The 20371-nt window shown below is 44.5% G+C and overlaps 1 protein-coding gene across 4 annotated transcripts in view; it reads left to right on the top strand.

The window, feature by feature from the left end:
• Positions 1–20371, top strand: part of OSBPL1A (oxysterol binding protein like 1A) — a 548756-nt gene that overhangs the window by 82802 nt on the left and 445583 nt on the right. For all 4 annotated transcript variants that reach the window (XM_030213649.1, XM_030213658.1, XM_030213630.1 and 1 more), the window contains 2 exons: positions 516–601; positions 15930–16074. In XM_030213649.1, coding sequence (XP_030069509.1) covers positions 516–601; positions 15930–16074 — 231 coding nt within the window. The remainder of the gene's footprint in view (positions 1–515; positions 602–15929; positions 16075–20371) is intronic.

The raw sequence follows: 20371 nt of genomic DNA, 5'->3' as shown, positions 1-20371 counted from the left end.
TTCCAGGTCACAACTACCTGGCAATAGCCCAAAACAGTAAAACAGATGTTATGCTGCTCATCCTAGAAATGAGCAGTGGATTTTCCCAAGTCCATTTTAATAATGGCTTATGGACTTTTAGGAAATTATCCAAACCTTTTTAAAACCCTGCTAAGCTAACTGCTTTTACCACAATCTCTGGCGACTAAAGGTGTATTGATTACAAGATAAGGGCATATTTTAAGCAATTTGGTATAAAAAGTATTTTGTGCAATAGAATGACTATGTAGGCTGAAAAATGTTATATATTAACTGATTATGTAATATTTAAATCTGAAGCCCTGACACAGAACCTAGAAGGCACAATTACAGCATCTTAACAAGCAAAAAGAGCCAAGCAAAATTGACATACTGTATGACCTTCTGTATTCTAAAATAAATGTGCTTGACCCAAGTACTAATTTTGAACAATGGATGCTTGCTTTCTAATTGTGTAGTGGAAGTATGATACATATTTATATTTTATTTTCTTACAGCTGCGGAAAGAACTTGGGAGAGAAAATTTGAAGAGATACTTTTAGGAGCAGCAAGAGAAGGGGAAATAGGGAAACTTACTGAAATGGTGAGCATTCATGGCAAGTGTCTTGACGTGCAAATTATTTTTTTTTGTTAATATGACTGAATTGAAATGCTTTGAAATTTCTCTCTTGTTTAGAGGTTTTGGAAATTATGAGAAAACAGGCTACATGATCAAGGGTAAGTTTAATCAAGGGAATATAGTAAATAGGGCTGAAGTACCAGAAATTAAAAACAAATCATTCAATCAAATGAAGAAACAAAGTGGAAAAATCCAACTGAATGAAAAAGCTATAAGAAAATCATAAACCGTTTGTCAAAACAGAATCTAATACTAACCCAACAAAAGACCACATTAAAATCAGTTAAAACTTTGTGGATTTTAAACACTTGTTGTTTTTGATTATTATTGGACTGCTGATTCTTGAGTCTGAAATGTATTTGAGAAGCAACAGCTGCTGCACCACTCTATGGTCGTGGATTCCATGCTGAAAAGAGCCAAAAGCTCCAAATCTTATTCCATGGTGCCCCTTGGGAAGGATTCTTTTGGGAGAAGAGTTTTTCCACAATACTGACCTCCCACATACATTCTTAGCGTCTCTTTTTAATGCATGTACTTGAAGTCTTTGAACAGTGTGGTGGCATTTGCAGACACTATACCACCCGAGAAGGCTGCAGAGCTCCGCCAGTTAGTAGCCAAGCAGAGATAGAGTGTAGGAAAACTGGAAGAACATAGCTCAGGCATTTTATGATTCTTTTGACTTGGTGTCTGTGGTCTCCGTTATAGGTATTGGAATGATCAGATTCACCTGGCTGAGTGTGTCTGACCTATAGCTAGCAGTTCAAGAGCTGCTGGTAAATGTCCCCTGCCAGGTGGATAACCTTTTTGGCAACAAGATAAAGGAGGTTACTGACCTCCATCAACAAAACATGCCGATACCATCAAGTTGCTCTCCTGGCCTGCTTCCACTACATCCTCCAGGAGATATTTGTACGCAGGTCACAGGAATATTTAAAGGACACTTATACCCACAGATACTTCTTGTGACTGGGATGTATCTCAGATTTCAAGTAGGGAAACACCACTATTGGTACTGTGTTCTGCCCTTTGACCTTATATTGGCTCCCAGGTGCATGCATTTCCCCAGTTGGTAAACAGCACATCCAAGGAAGGAGCTCAAGAATCCGTATCCAGAAATAGTCGGTGTTGGAGTTACTAGGGTTTGTCAATAACTACCCAAAGTCCCATCTGATTCCAGTGCAAAGATTGTATGTTCATTGGAGCCCTGCTAGACATTGCTCAAGATCTGGCCTTTCTCCTAGATCAGCAAGCATTTCAAATTGCATCCAGGTCCAACAGAGCCAGCAGGTACCCATGAGGCTTCTGCTAGAGGTCGTGGAAGCTGTTTCGTTGTAGCTGCTGCAATGGGCAGGAGCAAGTGGGTATCGTTCCTGCTCATTAACAGGTAGACCTGGGAGGGGGCTTTGGGGGTGGGATGGAGGGGGTGGCAAGAACAATGATGCTGCAACCCAGAAGTTAACTGGGCACTGGCCAGTATTCAGACCAGTACCCATTAGCTTTGCAGCTAAAGTTAGGACAGCTTTTTGCCACCCTAACTTTAGTCTCTTACGTAACTGGTTAGTGGTCTGAATATGGCTGCTAACCAGATAGTTCTCAGCTCTACCCACAGACTGCTCTGGCACTAATCGGACAATGCAAGGGCAGTGTGGTGATATTCAGTGGCACTATGCAGTTAAGTGCCGCTGAATATCGCTACTTAGGTGGTCATAAGTGATTTAACCGGGCAGGAGCCTCTCCTGCCCAGTTAAATTGCCTTGAATATTTGGTGGTGTGTCCCCCCAAACCCTTACTGTTCAAGTGGAGCTCCATAGGAGTTGGCATTTGTGTGTCAGCTATGTTGAGGGATGATGCCATGGTACAGCTGAAGTCACTGATATTGGAATGCTCTTGGTAAGCCAGAGGAGACTTATAAAGATGAAAAACTCTTCACCCCAGAGCCATCCATCAATTTATCTATTGTCCAAATCCCTCTGTTAGTCCAAGCTTACCAATTAATCAATTTGTTGTCTACTTTCAGTTGTGGATTTCTCCAGATGGGCTCTGCTGCACTCTAGGCTAAAGATGCTGTTTGCAATGCATTCAGAAAGCAAATTGCTACACCCCGTATTGTGAATAACATTTATTTTTATTTATTTTATTTACATATGTTTGATATACCATGTATGCCAAAACTGGCCTCTAAGCGGTTCACATAAATCAAAGATTAGCTGCCAAAAAGAAGAGGGAGTTCTGAGGTTAGCAGGGTATGCAAGGTGCAGAAGAGATTTAGGGATGACCCTGGCCCAGAGGAGCAATAGGAATTAATCATGACGCAGCTTTTACTAGCTGTAGTCATGGTGGCACCATGTGTTCATCAGCATCATTGTCCAACCAGCATTAAATAGGAGACATGATGCAGATAGAAATCCTGATTTGGTCTTGTCACCATATGACTACAATACTAGGATCTAGTTGGACCAAAGAAACTGTAGCAGGATGGATTCACAACAGTTGTAAAATGAGTGGGGAAACAGAAAATGGCATACTTTAAAATGTAGTTGACGTGCAGGACGAAGACCATTTTGATCAAGTCCAGGCATTACCATCAGGTAAGCTGTTTGGCAGACCAAGTGGTTGTTGCCTGCATATATATTGTCTCGTTTGGTCATGCTTCATTTTGTATTCTCGTTGACATTACTGAGACCTGGTGGAAGGAGGATAACCAGTGGGACACTGTCATACAGGGGTACAAAGTATATCGTAGTGATAGGGTGGACCGGACTGGTGGAGGGGTAGCATTGTATATTAACGAGAGCCTTGACTCAGATTACAAATTCAGCAGGACACAAGTCACTCCTTTGAATCATTGTGGGTTGAAATTCCATGTATAAAAGTGAAAAAATGGTGATAGGAGTGTACTACCGTCCGCCTCGCCAGGACGAGCAGGTAGACGCGGAAATGATAAAAGAAATCAGAGAAGCGAACAAAATGGGCAATGTGATAATAATGGGTGACTTCAATTATCCAAATATAGACTGGGTAAATGTAACATCGGGACACGCTACAGAGGTACAATTCCTTGATGAAATCAAGGACAGCTTTATGGAGCAGCTGGTGCAGGAGCCGACGAGAGAAGGAAACATTCTAGACTTGGTCCTTAGTGGAGCGCATGATCTGGTGAGGGACGTTATGGTACTGGGGCCGCTTGATAACAGTGATCATAATATGATCAGTTTTGATATTGATCTTGAAGTAACTGTACACAGAAAGTCAAATACGTTAGCGTTTAACTTTAAAAAAGAAGACTATGATAAAATGAGAAGAACGTAAAAAAAAACTTAGGGGGGCAACTGAGAGAGTAAAAACTGTACAACAGGCGTGGACGCTGTTCAAAAATACCATCCTGGAGGCCCAGGCCATACATATTCCGCGAATTAGAAAAGAAAGACGGAAGTCCAAAAGACAGCCGGCCTGGTTGAAAAGTGAGGTGAAGGAAGCTATTAGGGCTAAAAGAAACGCCTTCAGAAAATGGAAGAAGGAACCGTCTGAAAATAACAAGAAGCAGCATAAGGAGTGTCAACGCAAATGCAAGGCGCAGATAAAGAAGGCCAAGAGGGATTACGAAAAAAAATAGCATTAGAGGCAAAAAAACATAGTAAAAAAGTTTTTCGGTATATTAAAAGCAGGAAGCCGGCAAAAGAATCAGTTGGGCCGCTGGATGACCGAGGGGTAAAAGGGGCAATCAAGGAAGACAAAGACGTAGCGGAGAGATTGAATGAATTCTTTGCTTCGGTCTTCACCGAGGAAGATATGGGTGGGATACCGGTGTCGGAAATGGTATTTCAAGCGAACGAGTCGGAGAAACTTACTGACTTCACGGTAAACCTGAAGGACGTAATGGGGCAGTTCAGCAAACTGAAGAGTAGCAAATCTCCTGGATCGGATGGTATTCATCCTAGAGTACTGATAGAACTGAAAAATGAGCTTGCGGAGCTACTGCTAGTGATATGCAACTTATCCTTAAAATCGAGCGTGGTACCAGAAGATTGGAGGGTGGCCAATGTAACACCGATTTTTTAAAAAAGGCTCCAGGGGAGATCCGGGAAATTATAGACCGGTGAGTCTGACGTCTCGGTGCCGGGGAAAATGGTAGAGGCTATTATTAAAAACAAAATTACAGAGCACATCCGAGGACATGGATTACCGAGACCGAGTCAGCATGGCTTTTGTGTGGGGAAATCTTGCCTGACCAATTTACTTCAATTCTTTGAAGGAGTAAACAAACATGTGGACAAAGGGGAACCGGTTGATATTGTGTATCTGGATTTCCAAAAGGCTTTTGACAAGGTACCTCATGAAAGGCTACAGAGGAAATTGGAGGGTCATGGGATAGAAGGAAATGTCCTATTGTGGATTAAAAACTGGTTGAAGGATAGGAAACAGAGAGTGGGGTTAAATGGGCAGTATTCACAATGGAGAAGGGTAGTTAGTGGGGTTCCTCAGGGGTCTGTGCTAGGACCGCTGCTTTTTAATATATTTATAAATGATTTAGAGATGGGAGTAACTAGCGAGGTAATTAAATTTGCTGATGACACAAAGTTATTCAAAGTTGTTAAATCGCGACAGGATTGTGAAAAATTACAAGAGGACCTTACGAGACTGAGAGACTGGGCGGCTAAATGGCAGATGACGTTTAATGTGAGCAAGTGCAAGGTGATGCACGTGGGAAAAAAAGAACCCGAATTATAGCTACGTCATGCAAGGTTCCACGTTAGGAGTTACGGACCAAGAAAGGGATCTGGGTGTCGTCGTCGATAATACACTGAAACCTTCTGCTCAGTGTGCTGCTGCGGCTAGGAAAGCGAATAGAATGTTGGGTATTATTAGGAAAGGTATGGAAAACAGATGCGAGGATGTTATAATGCCGTTGTATCGCTCCATGGTGCGACCGCACCTTGAGTATTGTGTTCAATTCTGGTCGCCGCATCTCAAGAAAGATATAGTAGAATTGGAAAAGGTGCAGAGAAGGGCGACTAAAATGATAGCGGGGATGGGACGACTTCCCTATGAAGAAAGATTAAGGAGGCTAGGGCTTTTCAGCTTGGAGAAGAGACGGCTGAGGGGAGACATGATAGAGGTATACAAAATAATGAGTGGAGTGGAACAGGTGGATGTGAAGCGTCTGTTCACGCTTTCCAAAAATACTAGGACTAGGGGGCATGTGATGAAACTACAGTGTAGTAAATTTAAAACAAATCGGAGAAACTTTTTCATCACCGAACGTGTAATTAAACTCTGGAATTTGTTGCCGGAGAAAGTGGTGAAGGCGGTTAGCTTAGCAGAGTTTAAAAAGGGGTTGGACGGTTTCCTAAAGGACAAGTCCATAAACCGCTACTAAATGGACTTGGGAAAAATCCACAATTCCAGGAATAACATGTATAGAATGTTTTGTATGTTTTGGGAAGCTTGCCAGGTGCCCTTGGCCTGGATTGGCCGCTGTCGTGGACAGGATGCTGGGCTCGATGGACCCTTGGTCTTTTCCCAGTATGGCATTACTTATGTACTTATATCTCTGGTCAGTTCCATCACCAGATAGTTTATGCCCATGTCAGCCCATTTTGACTTCAAGTGGGCAGAATTCATTCACCAGTACAAGCTTTGATTTACTCCAGTTCATTTGATAACCAGAGATGCTTGAGTATTTGGAGATAATCCAAATGCCAGCTAATATGGACTGCTCGATATGGGTGAGGAAGAGTAGGACATTGTCAGGTCTCTCAGGGAAATGTGAGCCCTCGGGAACAGCTTGGCTGAGACTGGAACTCGGAGCGGCCTCAGGAACAGCTTGGCTGAGCCTGGAACTCGGCTTGGACTCAACAGCTTGGATGGAACTGGAACTCTGCTTGAACTCAGCAGCTTGACTGGAACTGGAGCTCGGCTTGGACTCAGCAGCTTGGCTGGAGCTGGAACTTGGCTCGGACTCTGCATCCCGGCTGGAGTGGAAACTCAGCTTGGATTCAGCATCTGGGCTGGAACTCAGGACAGGCTCAGAAGCTTGACTGGAACTCAGAGCAGACTCCGGCGCTTAGCAGGCTCTCAGAGCAGACTCAGGCTCATCTGGGCTGAAACTCAAAACAGACTCAGGCTCTGGGCAGGGACTCAGAGCAGGCTCAAGCACTTGGCTGGAATTCAGTACAGACTCTGGAACATCTTGGCTGGAACTTAGGGCAGGATCAGTCTCATCTTGGCTGGAACTCAGAGCAGGCTCAGGCACTTGGCTGGAACTCAGGACAGGCGCAGAAGCTTGACTGGAACTCAGGGCAGGATCAGTCTCATCTTGGCTGGAACTCAGAGCAGGCTCAGGCACTTGGCTGGAACTCAGGACAGGCGCAGAAGCTTGACTGGAACTCAGTGCAGACTCATGAACATCGTGGCTGGAACTCAGGACAGGCTCAGAAGCTTGACTGGAACTCGGAGCAGACTCTGGCACTTGGCAGAAAATACCCCTTGAACAGGGATCAGAGGCTCGGTCTGAAGCGCCCCTCGAACTGGACTCAGCTGCTGGACCGGACAGGTCACTTGGACTAGAACCGGAGGCTCTGCCCGGAGCTCCACTCGAACAGGACGTGGAGGCGCAGTTAGAAGCGTCCCTCGGACTGGACTCAGAGGCTCGACTGGATGGGTTACTTGGACGGGGACTGGAGGCTTGGCTCGAAGTGCCACTCAAACAGGAATCGGAGACTCAATTAGCAGCGTCCCTCGGACTGGACTCAGAGGCTTGACTGGGAGCGCTACCTGAACTGGAATCGGAGGCTCAGTTCGAAGCGCCACTCGAACTGGAACCGGAGATTTGGCTGGGAGCGTCACTTGGACAGGACGCAGAGCTTGATGGGAATTGGAACTTGGCGGGGAACCAAGCTCCGGCCCGGAACTGGCACTTGGACTGCTCCGCAAATCCTGCTGATAAGGCCAGAGCTGGCGATCCCGAAGACGCCTTCTTTCAGCGTTGGCTTCAGGAGAAGTCCGCAGGACTGGATCCGAGAGAAGTCTGTGGCGATACTCGAAGAGTGTGGTGGAAAGATCCATAGCAGAGACTGGGTTTGTCTGAGACCCAAGCTCCCTGACACGTCTTCTCTCCACTGCAGCTTCAGGAGAATTCTTCAAAGCGGGGTCAAACAAAAGTTCTGCACGGTACTCCTGGAGCGTCATAAAGGCATCAAGAGCAAAAATTGGATTGGAGCTGGGATCTGAATCGGACTCAGGAGCTGGACCGGGACCCGGACTGGACTCAACATCTTGAGTAGAACTAGGAGGCTGAACGGGAGCTGAACTGAGGCCGGACTCCAGACTGGGATCAACCTCTAGCCTGGAACTGAGTCTCAAGTCACACTTCGCATCTCGACTGGGACTGGAATTCTGCAGGGGTTCAGCTAGGCGTACCACTCGGACAGGAATCGGAGGCTCAGCTCGAAGCACCCCTTGGACTGGATTCAGTGGCTTCACTGGACGTGCCACTTGCACTGGAATCGGAGGCTCAGTATGAAACACCCCCTGGACTGGCCTCAGGGGCCTAGGTGTCTGCACTCCTTGGACTGGAATCAGAGGCTTGGTACGACGTCTCACTCGGCCGGACCTCAGGGACCTGAGTAGGACCGTCCCTCGGGCTGAACTCAGAGGCTTAGCTGGAGGCTTCACTCGAACAGGATTCGAAGGCTCTGCTTGAAACCCTCCTCGGACTGGACTCAGTTCCGGTGGACTGGAATCCCGAATAGGAACTAACCCGCTAAGGTACCGCAGGCTGCTCTGCTGAGGAGGCCTGAGCGGAGGAATTCTTCTTTCGGCCTCAGCTTCAGGAGTATCCCGCAGAGCTGGCTCCTCCAGAAGTCTGTAGCGGTATTCAGAAAGCATAGTAGAAGGATCGATATCAGACACTGGGCTATGGCGGACCATACGCCACCACCGCTGCTTTTTCTCGGCTGCCGCTTCAAGAGTATCCTTCAGGGCTGGGTCAGACAAAAGTTTTTCCCGGTAATCATGGAGCGTCAAAAAAGGGTTCAGAGAAAAAAATTGGGTTGGAGCTGGAATCCAAACCATAATCAGGAACTGCACTGGGGCTGGACCCTGGATTGTCCATTGGAACCAAAGTCATGGGCAGGAAGCCCAGCTGGACAGATGATTTTGCCGGACTCATGGCCTTTGCATTCTGTCAGGTCTCTCGGGGAAATGTGAGCCCTTGGGCCGCTGTCACGGAGGTGGCAGCAGCAGGCAAAACCACCCAACAGGAGACAGGCAACCCTAAGACGGGCTGAAGTAGACGGGACTGGAGTGGCTGGGCTGGAGCTGAAGAGGAAAGCAACAAGGAATCCAGGAACAATGTCCTATGGCAGGGTTCAGGCTTGAGAAGCAGGATACAGGATACTCAATACAGGCTTCTCCCACAGGACTCAGGAAACTGGCACAGCTTGACTGGATCCGGGTTCACCCAAACACTAGGCAGGCAGGGTGTCCATGGAAGCTTAGCTTGGCAGGAAAGAGGACACAGGAGCTTACATAAAGCTAAGCTCAAGGGAATGGGAATGACAGATACGCTTGCCAGAGGAAGGGTTAGACTGGAGCTACAGTAGCTAACAGATAGAAAGGAGAGAAATGGCTGCAGCATCAGCCGCTAACCAACCTCAGACAGGGAGCAGAGCCACTGCACAGGGATAACAGGCTAGAAGCCCACAGAGAATAATATACACAGAAAAGCTGAAAGCCTACAGGTCAGAGATACACCCAGAAAGGCTAGAAGCCCACAGAAGGGCTGGAAACCCCCAGGCCGCAGTAATACACCCAGAAGGCCTAGAAGCCCACAGATAAGTGATATACACAGATAGACTGGAGGCCCTCAGAGCAATTGGCACAGAAGGGATGGAAGCCCACAGAACAATAGACACAGAAGGGCTGAAAGCCCACAGAGCAATAATACCCTGAGCAGGAAAGCAAGAAGCCCACAGGTAAGTAGTAGACTAGGCAGAAAGCCTACGAGCAATAATACCCTGAGCCAGAAGGCAAGGCCCACAGGTGAAAGTAACTAGCAAAGCAGAAGGGCTGGAAGCCCACAAGAAAAGACAAGGAAAGCTAAATGTGCAAACAGCACACTAACCTCGGGACCTAAGGCACTGCTGAGGCATTGGCAATGCAAAGGCACTGAAGACTAGAACACCAGTTCCTTAAGAAGGCCCTGACAGATGAGATCACCCCTTCAGGCCACAGGCATGGAGCATACAGAAGCCCAGAGAGACCTAACCCACACAGGTGTAGTCTAGTGAGGTAATTAGTGTCAGGCTGGAAGCAGCCAGCCCACCCAGCCTGAGACAGAGCTACCTCAGAAACAGCCCACTGAAGTACAGAGAGGCCCAATACACACAAGTGTAGAGTAGTGAAGCCATTAGAGCAACCAGCCCACAGATCCAGAGATAGAGCTAACTCAGGAACAGTATACTGAAGCACAGAGAGGTTAAACCCACACAGGTGCAGTATACTGAGGCAATCAGCACCATGCTGGAAGTGGCCAGCACCCAGAGACAGAAACCAGCACAGACACCGATTCCCAGAAATAGGGTAAGTCTGAGGGTGGTCACGACCACAGACGTGACAGACATCAGCATAGGCAGCCAGCTTTAAGTGCAACAAGGAGCATCCTTGCCTCGTACTTCATCGCAAAGCGAATGCTTTGGATAATGCTCTGCTCACTAGAATATGTGAGCGAGGAGCATGGTACAGGACTAACACGTAATTTTGAAGAACTTCAAATCCAAACCAGCAAGCAGCAGTCAACAGGAACAGCCATTCAATGCAGTCAAATGTCTTTTCAGCATTGATTTTGATAAGGCTGCAGCAGCCAGGAATAGGTTATGAAAGTCTAACATTATCATAAATGTATTACCTTTAACAAATCCAACCTGATCTGGATGAGTGAGTGTCCCCAGAAGAGATGCAGTGCTTATCTTGGAAAATATCTTATAATAAGCATTGAGCAGTTTGTAACCAAGGTAGCAGCATCTCCAGGCTTTTCCAAGACAGTGATAATCGTCTTGTTGAAACAGCCAACATTTGCAGGTGACAGATGTTGAAAAGAAGTAAGCAGTTTTGGGCTCAGCTGTTTGGATGATATTCAGTAGAATTCCATCGGGAGGCCATCTGCTCCATGTGTCTTTCACATCAGAAGAATTTTAATTGCTGCTGCTATCTCTGGAATAGTGATAGGAGCCTCTAACTTGTTTTTTAGCACTTCTTGCAATATCAAATGTATTAAATGCTGAAAGAGACTCTTGGTGATCCTTGACATCAAGTTTTACATTTTATTTACACTTTCTATCCTTCCTTACAATCAAGCCATCTAGGCAGCTTACAATCTAATGTCAATTAAATAGAGAAATACAACAGAAAAGGACAGACTGACAGAGGGAAGTTGGGTGGAATGCCATTATTGATAGGACAGGAGGCAGAGAAGAACAATGGGTACGTTTTTCACAAGGGGGGGGGGACCTGGGAGGTCTTCAGATGAGCAGAATGGAGCTCAACAATAAGCATTGTTGAATAAAAAGGTCTTGAGGGCTGATTTATTAGTTATGAAGGGCAAGTGATCTATTGGATGATAGTAAGATTAGTTATAGAGCTGTTGGGAACTTTTTGTTTAGGAAAGACAGAAGCCAGCTTCCGTTGTTGTGAAGCGCAGCCATGATGTAAGCTGAAACTGATCATGGCATGAATAAATGGAAAGAAATTGTCCAGAAATTTCTTTATGAAAACCTGAAGGAAGGGGGTCGAATGGAGCTGTGGTTGTATGCATGCTTTTAATGAGCCTTGCTAAGTCAGTTCAGTGGGGGACATTGAACTGAATAAAAGTTCTACAAAGAGAAGAAATGTCCACTCGAGTTGATTTATTTGCCTGAGACAAGCTGGTCAGGAGAAGAAAGGAAGGTAGAGAGATTAAGTATTTTGTATAATATTGTGGTATTCAGATCTTTGGTGATTTTTGGCTGTGTAGTAGTTGCTGCAAGGAGCTCTTTCTTATAGGCACGAGTGGAACTTTTAAAGTTGGCCTGAGATTGAGGAGAGATAGTGGTGCCATTGCCTTTCAGCTTGGTGAAGCTATCTTTTTTTTTTTTCAAGAGGCGCAATTCAGCAGTCCACCGTGGGATCAGTATGATGATTTTTGAGTGCAATGGTGTGAGAGGTAAGCGGTGCAGAGCAGTTATAAGCTTTCTCAACAGATGTGTTCCATAAATCCATCAGTTTTTTGAGAGACAGTACGGCAAGAGTCAAAATCAAGAGAAGAGTGTTAGAGTGATGCTGCAGGCACCTTGCATAGTAGTGACGTATCTATGGGTGGGCTCGTGCACATCCAGCGGTGGCGCCTCACATCAACATCTCTTCTCCTTCGCCGCAGCGTCCCAGTGCCTGCAGGATTCAATTATTGCCTGTGCCGGCCCTACAGGCACCCATCAGCTGGGTCCCGGCATTTCTTTCATCATTTCCTGTCTGGTGGAACCCGGCTGATTGGAAGCCTGCAGGGCCAGTGCAGACAGCAATAATTGAATCACTGCAGACACCGGGGATGCCTGTAAGGTGCACCAGGGAGGGACGGGGTTCAGCATCATCTGCGGGCAGATGCCGAGACGCCACAGAGCAGGAGAGATGTTGATGTGGGGTAGGTGAAAAAATCTATAATTTTTAAAATATCTCCAGGTTTGGGGGGGGGGGGGGGTGCTGTGGAGTGCCATGCCATGGAAGGGCCCATCTAAGTTAGCTCTGGGCCTGTCTAAAATCCTGTGTCTGGCTACGCCACTGTTATGTAGGTCACAGGAATGGATTGTCTTTGTAAGATATCGAATTTGGATCATTGGAAAGCAGCACCTGAATAGAATGAGTGATCGGTCCAGGGCAGAGTATAAGTGGACATTAGTTGGATGACATAAGTATGGGCTGTAATGAAGAGAATGAGGTCAAGTGTATGGCCACCACTGTGAGTGGGTGTTTGAATATGTTGGGTCATTGTAATGAATATTGAAGTCTTTAACAATTAAGGTACATTGGGATGCCAGGCAATGGTCTTTCAACAAATCTAAGTGGTGGAAAGATGTAGGAGTAGGGGATGATCAATAGGAGGAGAGGTATTTAGACAAGAGTCTATAGAACTGGCTTTGAGTTGCGATATCCACAATTTTTCTGAATAAATAAGAGTTATGCCACTTCCCCCCCCCCCTCGATAGAGAAGCCTGATTCAAGTAGGAGGCACCTGTCGGACAACCAGGTCTCAGACGGAGAACTTCAAGTTTATGTGCCAGGAGGAGATTGTGAATGAGAAAATGTTTACTGTGTAGGGAGTGGCAGTTTAGAAGGCCCAAATTTTTTTATTGAGATTTATTAACTGCCTTTATGAAGGGATTCACCCAAGCCGGTGTACAGCAGGTACAGTTCAGCATAAAACTTTTTGTTTACAGCATAACAATAGTAAACTAACCAAGAATAAACATAAATGCAATGAGGTACTCTTAAGTCTATTGAAACCTAATAATAGAACTACTATGAAACGGTATCAAAAATATACACATCTAACAGCACTGGAATTCAAATACCAGAGATATAATACATTATTAGCATAATACTAATGCTACGCCTAATAAGCATGCATTGGAACATTCAACTAACGTAGATATGATGCTAAAGAATTTCTACAATACACCTTACCATATGGCTGAGGGATCAAGAACAGATATATGATGGGAACAAGATGCATGGTACAGGCCAGAATGAGGAGCATGAAAAACTCTGGGGAGTTGAGTGAAGAATGTGGGCTAATATAGGGATGAGTTGTCTTACCTGCAAACTACTGCTAACTTTATCCAGAAACCATAATTCGAAACAACATAATAAAATTAAAAAAAAAAAATCAGTGCAACTCAAAACCCACATACATTAAGTAAATAGTAATGTGCTCAGTTTTTTTGGTGTGTTATTGTAACCCAAAGATTTGAGAAGCATATGCACACATTTTTCACATCATCGCACACCCTACCTCCAATCAGATATTCATATATAATAGCAGATCTATTAAATGTTAAAGCTACTTAGCTTAAATGTAGGTACGGGCGGGACTGTAGATCTTCGCTCAGTTTTCAGTGTGTGTAAACAGCGCCACTGTTGATCTCAGTTCATGGACGCTGTTCTGAATCAATGGCTACTACAACACTTTTCCATCTCAGTCTGTGTGAAGTGAAATTTCAAAATTCCCTGGCTATTGTATTTTTGGTAGCAAATGTTACATAAACCCCTCCCCAAACAATAGGGAACAGGAAAATAAACTTTTCTTTTGGGGGGAGGGGGAGCAGCACTGTTTTCCTTAAAAAATCAGTAGTATCAAGATATTTTTTAAAATATTTCCCAATTTGAATAAACAGAAATGTAATTTTAAAAAAGATCCAACATTAGAACCACCGAAAGAAAAAACAAAACTGTGCCACATGCTGATTGTTTTAATGGAAAATTAATATTTCACACATGAATGGGTAACTGGCTAGTTATATGTTCCCTATTGTTTGGGGAGGGGTTTATGTAACATTTGCTACCAAAAATACAATATACTACTACTCAACATTTCTAAAGTGCTACCAGACTTACGCAGCACTGTACAGTCAAACATGAAGAGAGACAGTCCCTGCTCAAAAAAGCTTACAATCTAAATATGAGAATATTGTAAACGAATACCCACTTAGTTTGAATGATGGGCTCAGAGCTATATGGAAAGCCAAGTATAGCTAAGTATAGTATAGATTGTGAATACCTACCTAAAAAAAATTGAGGTGGTATTTTTAAATTAAAAAAAAAAAAAAAGACTGGGCAGAGAAAATAGTGGCGAGTTTATGGTATTTAATATTGTATATACCAGACTTTTGGCTATGAAGTTTTTTTTTTCGTTGTTTGATTTTTAATGTCTTATGTAAGCATACAGCTTGCATAGTACAGACATTCAAGTTAAGCTGACAGCTTAACCCTTCATCCTCATAATAGTCCACCAAAACAACTTGGGTTAAATCAATATAGAACATTTTTTGTTATTACCCCTTCTGCCCCTTCCTCCCAACTGCAGTTAAACCTGTTACTAATGCTACAACATTTGCAACAAAATTTTCTTGACAGTGTAGCAAGGTACTGTGACTTGATTCCCAATATGTTGACATTACAGATTAAAAGGTGAGCAAATGCATCTCTTTCCCTATACATCAAGCAAGTACATGATAGTCCTGTATGCATAAATGACACCATCTGTGTGTAAATGTCATTACCTGTGAGCTTAAGCACTAGAAAATAAGAGAAGGGTTTGTCTGGGTAACTTCAGGAGTAACCTTGCTAAATCTTTTTTTTTTTTTTTGTTTCCTGCTCCTCACCTCAATTAACCACATCAATTTTGTCTAGCCAACATTTTATCTGGTTAGAGTGTCTTGGGGATGTGGTTTCAGTTTTGCTAGATAGTGCTAGATAGTGCTGATATACAGTACTGTCTTGTTAACTTAACCAATTTAAATAGTTATTTTTAGGCCTTCTATTTCTGTTGCTCTTACTGGTTATATGTAATAGCAGGTACTAACAGGATAAGTCTGAATATCCAGTGAAAAATGTCTGGGTAACTTTAACTTCTCATTAGCCTGGTGAATCAGTTCCTAAGAGTTCATTTGGTCTTTCTGAGCATGGGTATAAACCAGTGGTTGTCAACCTTTCTTCTGTTGTGACACACCTGACAGACATTGTTCACCTGTATGACACATTGAACACAATTTACAGCAGAACAAAATGTTTAATCCTCCCCCCTTTCCTATATATTAGTTCATTTCTGCTAACAATAATACAAATAAAATACAGAGGCAGTGGCTGTGACTACAAGGAGAAGAGAGAGTGGTGGATTGGAGGTCTCCAACAATTCCATTTGGGGCTGGTGGCAGTAGTAAGGGCTAGTTATGGAGACTTCAAACACCTGACTTCTAGGTTAATAACTCTCTCCCAAACTGCCACGTACACGATTGTTAAGGAAAGCCCAAATTTGTTGTCAGAATTTTTGGTGACATACCTCCCAGCTCTTAGTGGCATACTAATGTGTTCTGACACACTTGTTGAGAACCACTGGTATAAATCAATGAGTTGTTCAAGGGGTACTTTAATCGTAGATTATATGTTCCCTTTAAATATTGGTGGTTTTGCAGGACTATTGCAGCCAACCTATCCAAGAAGAATATTCACTTAGCTAATTCACTTTTGTGTATGTTGAATGCAGCTCAAGAAACCCAAACCACCTGACATTAACTGCACTGACCAGATGGGGAATACACCATTACACTGTGCAGCATACAGAGACCAGAAGCAGTGTGCATTAAAGCTCTTAAAAAGTGGTGCAGATGCTAATGTGAAGAACAAGAATAGTAAGTAACAGGCTGGGTGGTTAATGAGACTAATTGTAAGACCATAAAGGCCATATTGGATTAGACTAGGGGTCCTTCTGGCCTCATATCCTGTTTCCTACAATTGCCAAGCCAGATCACAAGTACCTGGCAGAATCCTAAAAAGTAGGGATAAACAGTGGACTTCATTAAGCCCCAGCTTAATGGTTATTGGGACTTTTCCTCCTCTGGCAAAACAATTTCAGTTATTCATTGAATCAAGAGATTTCTCTGTTTTTATTTTAAGTTCAACTTCATTGTGTACTCCTCCATAGTTTTTTGTACTTTCACAAAGAGGAAATAATTGATTTTTTTTTTACCTGTCCCACACCATTCATTTATTTTATAGACAAAGGTCATATCTCCTGTGAAGAAAGTGTGTTTTAAACCTGTAAAATGTATTAGATATTTTCCTGCTTTAATCATGTCCTGAAGTGTATTTCTCCTGTTTGGCCAGCAGGTGGTGGTTCTTTGCTGTAAAGCTGTTACAGGGAACTGAAGGTTCTTTTTTTTTTTTTAACACAAGCAGGAAGCAAGCAGCAGTATACTTTTCAATCTTGTTGACTGGGCTCTGATTGGCCGAGGAGCTCATATCCTTTAGAGTGTACTGGTTTTGCCTTCAGCCTTAGCCTGAGAGAAAAGATAGACAGATCTCTTTGCTGAGGCTCGGTGAATTATATGTTCTGATTTCCTAGGCACTGTTTAGGCAGTATACAGATATTTAATTAGTGTTATTATTGATCCATATTTCATTTACCTGTTATTGTTTGCTACTTGCACTGTTTGTTCCACTGTTCAATATTTTTAAGAGAATAAACATAATTATTTGCCCTGTTTGGACTGATAAAGAATCCTGGTGGTTTGGGTGTTGTCTGTGAGTGTTTTCTGGGAACTGTGGGACCACTGGGAGTGTGTGGCCCCAGTAACCTAGAAATCACTGGGGAAAATTTGAGAGCGGGAGACTCGCCCAGAGATGGTTGTGACCCAGTCAGTGGGAGGAGGGTGCTAGTGTAGATCACAAGTGGCAGGTGCAGACGGACCTCAGCTGTGCTGAGGATAGTGTCAGGTTCTCAGGTTCAGAGCCTGCGGGGCCGGGCTCTGGAGCAAACGTGAGCCCTTGGGCTGCTGCCGAGGAGTGACAGCAGCAGGCAAAACCCACCAACCAACACTGGGCAAGCACACCGGCAGGGACTGCAGGCACTGTCCAGCGAACCGGAACACATGGACTGGAATCCCCCGGACTGGAGGACACCGGACCGGAACACACTGGACTGGAGCACACTGGACTGGTCCGTACAGCTTCACCTGCACTTAGCTACTAAGCCCCCCAGAAGTTGAGCTCCTGGGTTCGAGTAGCCGGCAGGTCTTACTAGATACCGGATGACACAGGGACCAGGACTGGAAACAGAAGTACTCCTAAACCTAAACTGATCTACGTGCTCCCAAGTCCTAAACCAGCAGGAGTGTTCCTAACAGTAAACTGACAAAAGGACTTCCTAAGCCCTATACTAAACAGGAGCTCCTAATCCAGTGATGGCGAACCTATGACACGCGTGTCAGTACTGACACGCGTAGCCATTTTCGGTGACACGCGGAGAAGCAGCGGAGTTCCTTGAGCGCGACCTCCCTCCCCCGGTGAAATCACCCCCCCCCCCCCCCCCCGGTGCATGTTTACCCGCTGGAGGGGGGTGCCGTGTGCGCTCCTATTGGCTCCCTCCCTGCTGCTCCCTCTGCCCCGGCTCCTGCACGGCCGTTAGGGGATCTTTGATCTCACTTCCGGCCGGCGGAGCAGAGAGCAGCGGAATGCCGTGGGGGACGCATCTCTGAGGGCCCTGTGATCACCATTACCCGCAACCATCATCCAATCTACTGTTCTGGGGTGTCGTGGATTTGTAATTGACCATCATTACTGAGATAGGTGAGGGGGAGGCTGGGAGAGGCGAGGGCATGTGCTATGGGTGCCGTTTCCCGCCATTAGAAATAGCGGCAGCCGTCTTAATTTACATAAGGTGGTCAGTTAGGCTAGTTAACCCCTAATTGCCTGCAGGGCTAACAGGCTATCTATAATTCTATCTTCTGTCACTGCCCCCCTGATGGAGAACCCAAAAAATAAAAAACCAAGGTTAAGTAAAGGAAGTGGTAGTAGCAGTAGCCGACCCTTTCAAGAGACATGGACCGAGATGTATGGCATTATAGAAAAAAATGGCAGATCATTTTGCGTTCTATGTACTGAAACGATAGTAAGCAGAACGTGGAATATAAATAGACATTTTGAAACTAATCATTCCCAGCTCTTGAAAAAAAGTGAGGATGAAAGGAAGGAATACATTTCCAGGCAGCTACACTTTTATAAGAGCCAATCTAATTCCATCCTTAAATTTGTAAAAGGTTCTACAAATTTAACATCTGCAAGTTTGAGCATTGCTCACTCCATAGCTCAGCATGGAAAAGCACTCAGTGAGGGAGAATTTATTAAAGAAACTCTCCTAAGATGTGCACCAGTTCTATTTCACGATATGCAGAATAAAGATGCAATTATTAAGAGAATATCTGAGTTACCAGGAAATTTGGAGTGCCTGGATCCGATTACCAGACACTTTTAGCACCCTGAAAAATATAGCAATGGCTTTACTCACAATTTTTCCCTCTACATACTTTTGTGAAACCTTATTCTCAACGTTAAATAATATCAAAACCAACAAAAGAAACGGATTGAAAGATGAAGTTAGTAGCGCTTGCTTGGGCTTGAAGTGTACAAAATACCAACCTTCAATTGAAGATTTAGCCTATGAAATTCAGCAACAAAAAAGTCACTAATAGGCAGATTAGTTAAAGAATTCCCCCTCCCCCTCACTTATCTTAGTTCACGGCACCCCACACAAGTTAAATAATATCAAGACCAACAAAAGAAACCGACTGACAGATGAACAAAGAAGTCACTAAGCAGGTAAGTTAAATAATTAGGTTTTGGTTTATTAAATACAGTTATATATTACAATTATACATTTTTGTTATTTAAACTATAAATATCGCGAAATTATGGTTTTTTTCTCGAAGTGACACACCACCCGAGTTATGCTCGGTTTTTTGGCGAATTTTGACACACCAAGCTCAAAAGGTTGCCCATCACTGTCCTAATCCCTGCTCATGAAAGGGACTTCCTAAGCCCTAAACTAACAGAGCAGGGAACTAAACACAAAGCTAACACAGGTGCTACTAAGCACCAAGCTACAAGCAGAGCTTTACACTAATAAGCTAAACACAGAACTAACCAGCTACCTAAGCACTGCTCTAGCAAGCTAGATACAACTAACAAGGTGCTTCCTAAGCACTACTCTGGCAAGCAACCAGAAGAGCTCCTAGCACTAAAAGGGAAGACAGGGGAGCCACAAGGAAAAAGCAGGGAAGCTAACACATAAGCCAAAAGTGCTTCTAAAGCACCAAACACCAACAGCAAAGACTGCAATGCTCCCAATAGCACAAACACCAGAAGTACTTCTAACAGCAAACTCTGCAGTGTTCCTAACAATACCAAACCCTGAAGTACTTCTATCAGCAACAGAGCTTCCAAAGCCCTACACATAGCAATGCTTCCAAAACCAAGATGGAAAAGCAGAGGAACCATAAGGGAAAAGCAGGAAAGCTAAACACACAGTCACCAGTGCACACTGCACTAACACTAACCTGGCCCTTAGCAAAAGCAAGCAGGGAAACTAGACACAAAGTCAGAAGTGCACACTGCACCACCCTACCTAAAGCAAACACCACTGTTGCAAAGGCTCTGAAGGAAACAACACCACTTCCTTATCAAGGCCCTCTCTGATGATGTCACACTCCCTAGACCTAGGCAAAAGCACATTGACCCAGAGAGGCCCAACCCACACCAATGCAACACCGTGAAGCACTTGAAGCCAGTACACCCAAAGAGAGGTAGAGTTAACTCAGTCCACCCACACAGCTGTGGTAAAATGAAACAATTAACCCCATGCTGCTGGAAGCTGCCAGCACAGAGAGACAGAGCCAGCTCAGACAGGACAGACAAAAGAAACAGAAGCCAGCTAAGAAGCTGACCCCCAGGAAAGAGGTAAGTTTGAGAGGGGTTCTGACCCCAATCATAACAGATAGACCCTTTAAGTGGCTGCAGGGTAACCCCAGGCGGGTGGCTGTGCATTTCGTGACATCTTCCCTTTTAGCACTCCTTTCCCCAAGCTGAAGAGCCCTATAATTTGCAGCCTTTTCTCATTAGGGAAGAGTTTCATCTCCTTTATCATTTTGGTTG

Source organism: Microcaecilia unicolor, chromosome 1 (assembly GCF_901765095.1).
Source record: "Microcaecilia unicolor chromosome 1, aMicUni1.1, whole genome shotgun sequence".
Taxonomy (NCBI): Eukaryota; Metazoa; Chordata; class Amphibia; order Gymnophiona; family Siphonopidae; genus Microcaecilia; species Microcaecilia unicolor.
This window is presented reverse-complemented; position numbering and strand designations above follow the sequence as displayed.